Here is a 9,118-nt window from a genome sequence, read left to right as displayed (position 1 = left end):
AATTTATTTATTTTCCCTTTTGTTGCCCTTGTTCTTTTCCATTGTTGTAGTTATTATTGTTGTTATTGATGTTGTTGTTGTTGTATAGGACAGAGAGAAATGGAGAGAGGAGGGGAAGACAGAGGGGAGAGAAAGACAGACACCTGCACACCTGCTTCACTGCCTGTGAAGTGACTCCCTTGCAGGTGGGGAGCTGGGGGCTCGAACCAAAATCCTTATGTCGGTCCTTGCGCTCTGCACCACCTGCGCTTAACCCGCTGAGCTACCGCCTGACTCCCACCACCCCCCTTTTTTATGATAGGAGACAGAAAAATTGAGAGGGGAAGGGGAAATACCTGCTGCAGGCCTGCTTTACCGCTTCTCCCCTGCAGGTGGAAAGCCGGGGGCTCAAACTGGGATCCTTGTGCGGGTCCTTATGCTTTGTATTATGTGTGCTTAACCCAGTGTGCCACTGCCTGGTCCCCCCTAGACTGGTTTTTCCAGAGGAATTTTCTCCCCTGTGACTGCAGGGGGGGAGCAGAGGGCTTTGTGGGGCTGGGGTGTGTGTGTGTGGTGGTGGTGGTGGGGCTGCTGGAGGCACTGCTAATCCAGAGGCAGAGGTTGGCGCGTTTGAGACCAGGGACCTCTTACCCTTGTGAGCATCAAGGGGGCAGGATGTATCCGCCGATGGCAAGAATGACAGGGCCCAGAGGGCTATTCCAGAAGAATTATGGTTCGGGAGGAAATCTGTTAGCAAGATTCTAGCTGAGAAGAGCAGCCAGGTTACTGAGAAGACAGGGAAGGAGTGTGCACGGGGGTGAAATGAAGTTATTAAAGTGAACCCACCCCCTGTGCAGGCAGAGCTGAGCGCCAGGCAGGCTGGCCCTCCAGCTGTTGGCAGCATCTGGCTCTCCGCAGGAGAGGAGCTGGAGGGGCTGGGTCACACTGCCCTGCTTCCGCCCACAGTTCAGCCAACGACTGCCCCTCTGCCTTCAGAGCCAGGAGGCTGTGGGAGATGTCCTTGGCAGGTGTGGGTATGTGTGTGTGTGGGGGGGAACAGCCACAGAAGAAAGTATGCCCCCCAATTTCTGCTACCCCAAGCCCTCTCTGAACTCTGGGCACTGAGCCCAGGGTGGAAAGGGAGAGGGCAGTAGAGTGAGAGTCAGGAGAGATGGTCCAGGGAAGCTAGCAGAGGGCAAAAGACAAGTCCTTCCTAGGTCACCTCCTGTGGCACGGTGACTTCCACTTCCTTTTTTTTGTTTGTTTTTCTTTCCAGAGCACTGAGCATCTCTGGCTTATTGTGGTACAGGGGACTGAACCTGGGAGTTCAGAGCCTCAGGTATGAGAGTCTCTTTGCATAACCATTATGCTATAGACTCATGCCTGACTTCCACTTCCTGTCTCACTCTGCTCCAAGGTGTGAGGGCTGTCTGTGTGCTCCTGCTGAGCAGGGCCAGGTAGGCTGGGGAGCAAGCCCGATTTCACCTTGTGCTTGGCGCCTCCTTGCACAGACCACGCTGCCAAGAGGGACCAGGGGACACGAGTGCTGCCCTCCCAAGAGAGCAGACCTGGCATGACCTCCAGAGAGGGCTCTGTGACATGGGGAATAAGACCCACTACCTGAGCCCCAAATTGCCCAACTTCTAGACAAGGTGTCCTGATAGCCAACTACCTTACGGGCTGGGGCAGTGGTGTGGCTGTGTTCACTCCCTCTCCTGCCCCCCACCCCTCCTGGCTTGTCCCTTCACTGCCATCTTGTCAGGCTGAGAACCTAGTACTCTCAGGGGGTGGGAGGCAGCTCACACATCAGAGTGCACACCACTTTGTGAAGTTCAAGGACCTGGGTCCCTGACCATCATCACATGGGAGCATCGTGCCAAAAAGGAAGCTTCATGAGTGGTAGAGCAGAGCCGTAGTGCCTCTCTTTATTTCTTTGTTTCTCTCTCTCTCTCTCTCTCTCCCTATAAGGAATAAAATGTAAAAAAAAAAAAAAAAAGAGTTCTCCAGGAGTGGTGGAATTGTGCAGGTGTGAAGCCCCAGTCAAAAGCTCTGTTGGCAAAATAATAATATTAATAGTAATGACAACAATGATATAATGAAGAAGAAGAAAAAATCCCAATACTCTTAATTCTTTGAAAGGACCCCTCCTGGGAGAAGCAGATAGGAAAAGCCTTGGGAAGAAAGGAGTCTCCATGGCTTTGCGAGCCAGAGACAGAAAGGAAGTTTGAGGCCCCTGTGTGGCACTTAGACTTTGGTCCCTGGGCTGGGGAGCACTGGTGTCCTCTTAGGCTGGTTAGAAAAAGCAAAGTCTGGGGGCATGGTGGTGGCACACCTGGTTGAGCACATGTTACAATGTGCAAGGACCCGGGTTCAAGCCCCTAGTCCCCCCTGCAGAGGGAAAGCTTTCTGAAGCAGGGCTGCAGGTCTCTCTCTGTCTCTGTCTCTCCCTTCCTCTTCAATTTCTGACTGTCTCGATCAAATAAATAAAGATAATTTAAAAAAAAGAAAGAAAAAGCGAAGTCCTAGGCCCCACCTACACCTACAGAATACTCTGGGGGTGGGACTCAAATTTATGATTCAACAGACCCTGCTCATGACTCAGAGGTCCACTGACATCAGGGCTGGGTAAACTCTTTTTATAAAGAATAGGAAAGTGGAGAATGAATTCCCCCAAGGCCAGAGGGCTGGCTCACCAAGAGGGCATGGTTGGGGGTGGGGCACAAGGAACACCTTTACTGGGTCTGAGCCACTTGCCAGCTCATGCTACTAAGCTGAAGTTGCCCTAGCAGATATCACTCCCACCCCTACTTGCACCAATGCGCAGCTGGCATTTAACAGCTCTGGTCTCCAGGAAATATCTCCGTCTGATCAGATGCACCCCAGTCCCTCCCTCCCAAACAACTGAAGAGTCAAAAGCCCCCAGGAAAGTTTTATTCCCTGCACCAACAAGAAGATTCTGCACACAAGTTGACATTCAGGTGATATCCCAAGACGGCCCTTCCCTCCCCACCCCGCCCCTCCCACTCCCCACAGACACACACTACGGAGCACATCCAGCTTGCCCTCCTGGCTGGCCTCCCCCAGCCCCCTGATCTGGCAGGTGAGGCTGGCCATGGAAGGCTGCTTGGTTAGATTAAGATGCCCCCAAAGGAGCTGGCAGGGTGAGTAGAGGAGGAACACATGATACATGACGGCTTTGGTGCTGGGTGCTGCCCCTGGCCCCCTTCCCCTGACCTCTGCTTCTGTTTTAAGGTCAGTATCACATCAGCATGGGGAAGCAAAAGTAGGGACAGGGCAGGAGAATTTGGGAAAGGGATGGCTTGGCTGGATAAGGGTGAGGCCCAGGAGCTAAAGATTCCAAGGGTCACCACTTCAGCCCAGGACAAGGGCTTAGAGATGTCCACTGGGTGGTGCTGTTGAGCTGCCTGCCAGGCTGCCAGTGCTGGCTCCCAGGATGCCAGTCTCAAGTCATCTTTCTGGTCTGCGTGGTGTCCACGCTGATGAAACACCCCTCTCCTTGTCGCTGTCCTTTCTCAGGCTGGCAGGGAGGGAACCAAGGTTTTAGACTCTTCTGGACTCCATCAGGGTCGCACTGGTCTATCTGCCCTGGGGGTGGGAGAGCTCTTGGATCCACCATCTACCTGTCTGTCCCACAGCACAAGCACCCACCCCCAGTCTGTGCAGGAACTCCTCCTGCCCCCCTCTGCTTACCACCAGCTCTCCTGTGTCCTGGCTGCTCCACCACCACAGGCCAGAGCCAGAGCTTGGGGGTCCTCCCTCACCACCTAAGACTCGGACCCAGCCACCCTTGGCCTCTCCTTGTCTCCAGCCCCCTCCCTGCCTGTAGTCCTCCCCTGGCCTGCCTAATGTCCAGATGGATGACCTCTTGCACAGGCAGGCCTGACCTTCCAGCCCTGGCCCAGCGTCCATAGCCTGCCTGGGGTCACCCAGAAGGATAGTAGGGGGTATCACTGTGGTAGTTGTAATCTGGGCACACCTTCTGGACCAGCCTGTAGTCTGTGCTATAGAAGGCTATGTAGACGCAGACAACTTTGAAGGGCTGGGAGCAGCTCCAGGTGGCTGAACTCTGGGCATGGTCTCGAGAGCAGATCTTGGCTGGGTCATGGGTGCACAGTGAGGTCCGGCGGCCCCGCTCCACCTTCTCCCACTCCATGCGGCAGTTGAAGATCTTGGAGGCCTTGGCCTCAATGAAGATCTGCTGCTCCTGGTGGAACTCCACGGCTTTACTGGGGGGCACAAGGCTGATGGAGATGTTGCCCTGACCTGTGGCATTGTGCCGGAAGTGGACGCTGAAGGTCCCGTTGCCATGGTCCACAATCTTCCCGGTGACCAGCAGGTTCAGAGCCACCGTCTTGATGTTGGAGTAGAAGTCACCCCAGCCAAAGATTTTCTTCACTTTGGCTGAGGGTGGGGAGCTGTGGTTTGGGCGACTGGGGAGCTGCCCAAAGCCCCCCCATGCCTCACCAGGTGGAGCCAGCAGCCCTAAGAGAGTGGCATTGATCATGGAACGGGACTTTGGTGCAATGTGGCCCCGTTTCCGAGGCATCCGGGGTCGGGGCTGGTTCTTGTGGTCATCATGCTCAGGGTCCTCTGAACCGGGGGGACCATCATCCTGGCCATAGATGACCTGCGGGAAGGGTTGGGGAGGAGAGCGAAGGTTCTGTTGCCAGAATGCCTTGGGGTTCTGATCTACCCCACCAGCACCAGCAACACCTTTCCCTGGCCCATCTACTGTGATGTGAGGCTGAGGGGTCCTGCACTCTGCCCACTTATGCTCATATGGTGGCTCCAGTCATGTGTTCTGACGCTCACGCTTGGGCCAGCCCCACCTCCTTTCTTGCTGTTCTGCTTCTGGCCACCACTCAGTGGAAGAATAGTCAAATATTTTCTCCAGGGGATCACAGCATCAGAGACAGAAAGGCTCTATCCCTAGGAAGTACCCAGTCTGATGGGAGAGACCCAGCTGCTGATAAGTGGACTCGCCCCTACCTTGGATGGCAGAAGCATATATCCCTGTGCTGAAAAAGCCCCCAGTCTTATGGTAAAGTTCTTGAAATGCTTCTGAAAGTCCCAGGCCAATGGGGAAAGCACAGTCTCTGCTGAAAAGATCTCTGAGTTAAAGAACGGGAACACCAGCCCATCCTGCTTTGACAGGAGAGGAACACTCCATACCTTTGGGGGCTTTCTGCCTAGTCAGGTGAGACACCCAGCTTGCCCCAGACTACTTCTACCATCAGAGGCCAAGGGAACCTACAGACAGTGGAATGAGAAAGCAGAACCAGTGTTGTCTCCTGATCTGGGGACAGACTGGTAGTGTAGGCCACACGCAAGGTGGGCAAGGGTGTGGCAGGCCAAATACTCTGCTGGTGGTGACATGCCAGGACAGCACCTGCACTGCAGGTAGTTCTCATTCCCATTTCACAGATTCGGATGTCAGGATCCACCCCTGTGGCCTGTGACAAAGGATCGCCCCCACCCCCACTGCCCTGCCTCTCAGACCAGACCAGACCAGACGTGTCCTTGTGCAGGGTTTCAGCTGAGCTCCTTCCCTCCTCAGAATCTCTGGTGAAACTGTGCCAAGATGCTTCAGCCTCTGCTGGGTTAGCTTTGGTGGCATGTGACACCTGGGGGAGGCTTCCTGCCTGAGCCGTGGGGGGGGGGGTTGGTGGGGGAGGTGGGGGAGAGCAGCAGATAGAGCTCAGGAGCAGGACAGCTCTTGAGCAGGGCATGAGGGGCAGACCCTAGTGGCAGTCCCTGGGGTGCGCTTGCCCAGCCTTTGAAGGAGCACTCACTTTGAAGGGAGCACTCGTCCTCTATGTCTGTATTTCCAGCATCAGAGCCACTGGCTCGTCACAGCTATGCCACGGGGATTGGGTCTGAAGGACTCCAAGGGGGCATGAGGTCTTCAAGGGCCCCAGGTTTGGCTCTGGCCACATCCTGGATGCTGGGGAGGGGTGGGGTGGGGTGGTGGGTGGTGGTGGTGGTGGTGGTGGTGGTGTAGAGGGGCGGCGGGCAGGGAAGCTCCTGAGGGCCGTGCTCAAGGCTGTGGGCTCTGGGGGGGGGGTGTCACAGTGGAATGGTGGAAGGGTGGGGGCAAGGGCTGCAGGAGGAGTGCAGCGGGCAAAGAGGATTATTGTTTTGAGGGAGAAGAAGACCCAGATGTGGGGCTGAGGAATCTCCTCCACAGGGTGGGCGGGGGCCGAGTCGGAGGGGAGTTAAGCCCGGGTTTTGAGGCTGGGGTGGGATTCCCCCGCGTGCGGGGCCTCCGGGAGACGCGAGCGCTCGGGGAGCGAGCTCTGGGCGCCCCGCTCAGCTGCCGCGAGAGCCCGGGGCGGGAGCCGCCTGCCCAGGTCCTGTGGGGCTCGGGCTGCGCGCAGCCGGGAGAGGAGAGGAAAACAACAGGCGGGGAGGGCGGGAGCGGGAGGGGAGGCGGGAGAGAAGGACGCGGGGGCCGCCCCTCGCCTGGACCCGCTCCTCGCCGGGTGACCCATTGCCGGCCCCCTCGGGGTCCCCCGGGTCAAGGCAAAGCCCACGCCCCTTGATCTGGCAGGCGGCTCCCCTACTCCACCCGCTGCACGCCCCCCCCCCGCCCTTCCGCGCGTCCCGGGGCGCCGGGGAGAGGACGAGTAACCCGGCGCGACCCCGCAGTCGGCCTCTTCCTTCGAGCAGGTCGCACCTTCTGCCACGGGCGGCCGAGTGGGTGGGCCAGTCCAGCGCCCTTTTCCCGCCCCTATTAACCCTTTCCCTACGGTCTCGGGCCTCGGACCCGCCCTTCCCAGCCTCCAGGCTTCCCCTCCATCCTGGGATGTAAGGGGGAGAAGGGGGAGAAAGTTTCCGAGCTCGGAAGCTTCCCGCGCTCTCCCCCAGTCCTGCGGCCCCCGCCCCTGCGCGCAGCTCCCCGCGGACCACTCACCAGATAGAGGCTGCCCTGCACTAGGAACACGAAGCAGCAGCGAGTCAGTCGCATCTTCCTCCTTTGCTCTCTGGTGCCTTTCTGTCCTCTTTGCCTTTCGGGGTCCCACGCCCCTTGCTCAACCCTGTTCTTTCAGGCGCGCCGTCCCGAGCTCCTGTCCCCGGCGACTCGCGGCCCTCCCCTCTGTCTGCCGCCCAGGACCGACCCCGCCCCCTTTGGTCCAGCTGTGCAGCCGCCGCCCCCGCCCCCCTGCCCCAGCTGTGCGCGGCAAAGCCCCTGCTCGAGGTCCCAGGTGTGCGCCCGAGAGCCTCGAAGGGCCCCAGCTGGGCCAAGACTCCGCCGCTCCAGATCCGCGCCCCGCGCCCCCCTTGGCTCCAGCGGCGCCGCTCTGGCCCAGATGTGCTGGGGACCCGCGCGCGCGCGTCCCTGGAGCTAATTCCCTGGACCAGACTGCCCCTCCCGCCCCGTCGCGGCGCGCCCCCTGGCGGACGCCCCTGGCCACTCCGAGCCCCGGCGGTCCGCACCCCGCGCAGCACCCCACCAGACTGGAGCGCTCCCGGAGCCCAGGCGGTTCCCGTTTCCTCGTCCCTCCCTCCCTCCCTCCCTCCCGCGGCGGCGGCGGCGGCGGCGGCGGCGGCAGGTACTGTGAGCCCAACCGGTACCTCCACCGTTAACTCCTCCCCTGCCGGCCCGCAGCCGGGGGACCTAGAGGGCAGGACGCGGGGCGGGGCACTCTAGCGAGGAAGGGAGAGGGTGGGAACAGATTGTGGGGACCCTCTTCTTCGCCATCTGGAGGGGTGTCTGTTTCCCTAAGGGGTCTGGGGAGCCTGCCGCCCTACCCTAGTCTCAGGAGACCTGACATTTAAAGAGAATATTTTTCCCAAACCCATTCCGCCAGCTGAAAGGAACATCTCCTGAGTGCAGTCCCTGCCCACAGCTCAAGGTCCACTTTCTCTCCGGAGACCTGCCTCCGTGCTGCGGGAAGTCCTGCTAGGTGTCTAACCTGCTTCCCTTTGGTCACAATGTCAGCCTCTCTCCTCTTCTGCCTTCCTCTGGGGAACTGGGTAAGCCTCCCTAAGCCTCCTCACACCCCCAGTGCTGCCACTGAACTTGACTGGAACCCAGGGCTACAAAGGTCACCCAGGGCCAAATGGATCCTGAGGTCAGGGTCAGGGTCGGAGGAAAGTTGAGGAGTGAGGTGGCCCAGGCCTCTGGAGGCTGTTTCTCCATTCTTCCCCGCCTGCCCTCCCTGGGAGTCCTCAGGCTGGGTCATGGAGTTTGTATTTCAGGGGGCTGCTGGTCAGCTCTGGCTTCTGCAAACCTCCACAGCAAGGAGGATGAACAGGATCCCAGAGCAAGATTCCCCCAAGAGGGGACCTGCTCCCCCCTCCCATTTCCACATGTTCTTCCTGGAATTCCAGGACTCTCTTAGTCTCCAGAAAAATTAGAACATCTCTTGGAGACCATGAAGGTGAGGAGGTGCCCCAGGCTGGGGCAGGGTACAGGGCACAATGGGTGGGCACTGTGCTTGGTGCCCCTCAAGGCCCACCTTGGTCTCTGGCTGCAACCCCCAGCATGCACCCAGCCTCCTCCCCCACCATCTGCCATGCGGGTGCGCGGGGAATGCAGATGAATCTTAATATCAGCCTGGGCCAAGTGTGATGAGGGAGACAGATTCCGCAGAACCCAGACAGCATCACAGAGCCCCCTGCTCCCCGGTCACACTGGGCGGGACTAGGAGGTCATAGTTCTTGCCTGGTGGGGTTGGGTGGGAGGGGGTGCTGCATGTCTAGTAAAAGACCCTCTGAATCCAGGGAAGAAAAGGACAGATAAATCTTTGCCTGGCCTCCGAGCCTCTGGTCTGGCTGAGAGAGCTGTATGCCTGAGTGTGGGCAGCTGGTTCCGGTGCTCAGTGAGGCAGAGGTGTCTGGACCCACTCCTGTCCATCTCCAGGAGATCCTGTCCTGGGAGAGCAGTGTGGCCCAGCAGAAGGAGCACACTCTCCCAGGCCAGACTGTCCCACATCACAATCCAGGCCCAGCTGTGTGACCTTGGGCAGCTTGCTTTGGCTCTCTGATACCTGTACCCCGATCCATTGTTGTGAGAACTAATGAGACACATTGCAAACAAAGAGCAGGCACAATGGCTGGCGGGCAGTCGTGGGAGGGTGAGGAAGGGAAGCTCTTGCTTTTCTGCTTCCCACAC

General features: G+C 58.7%; 1 protein-coding gene across 4 annotated transcripts; it reads right to left on the bottom strand.

Annotated features, from left to right (window-relative positions):
- Positions 1–3,004: 3,004 nt before the first annotated feature.
- On the bottom strand, positions 3,005–7,464 carry NXPH3 (neurexophilin 3). 4 transcript variants are annotated; one of them, XM_060203668.1, is made up of 4 exons: positions 6,914–7,464; positions 5,173–5,250; positions 3,977–4,627; positions 3,005–3,517 (listed from the first exon to the last, which is right to left on the bottom strand). In XM_060203668.1, exons 3-4 carry the CDS (start codon positions 4,544–4,546, stop codon positions 3,443–3,445), a joined length of 645 nt encoding a protein of 214 aa, XP_060059651.1. In that variant the 5' UTR covers positions 4,547–4,627; positions 5,173–5,250; positions 6,914–7,464; the 3' UTR covers positions 3,005–3,442. The 4 variants fall into 4 exon arrangements, with proteins under 4 accessions (XP_060059651.1, XP_060059650.1, XP_060059652.1 ...); XM_060203667.1 differs by lacking the exon at positions 5,173–5,250 and having other exon boundaries at positions 6,914–7,462; XM_060203669.1 differs by lacking the exons at positions 5,173–5,250; positions 6,914–7,464 and adding an exon at positions 5,793–5,959.
- Positions 7,465–9,118: the final 1,654 nt, after the last annotated feature.

This window comes from Erinaceus europaeus, chromosome 12, assembly GCF_950295315.1.
Source record: "Erinaceus europaeus chromosome 12, mEriEur2.1, whole genome shotgun sequence".
Lineage (NCBI taxonomy): Eukaryota > Metazoa > Chordata > Mammalia > Eulipotyphla > Erinaceidae > Erinaceus > Erinaceus europaeus.
Note: the sequence above shows the minus strand (reverse complement) of the source record. Positions and strands in the feature narration are given on the sequence as shown.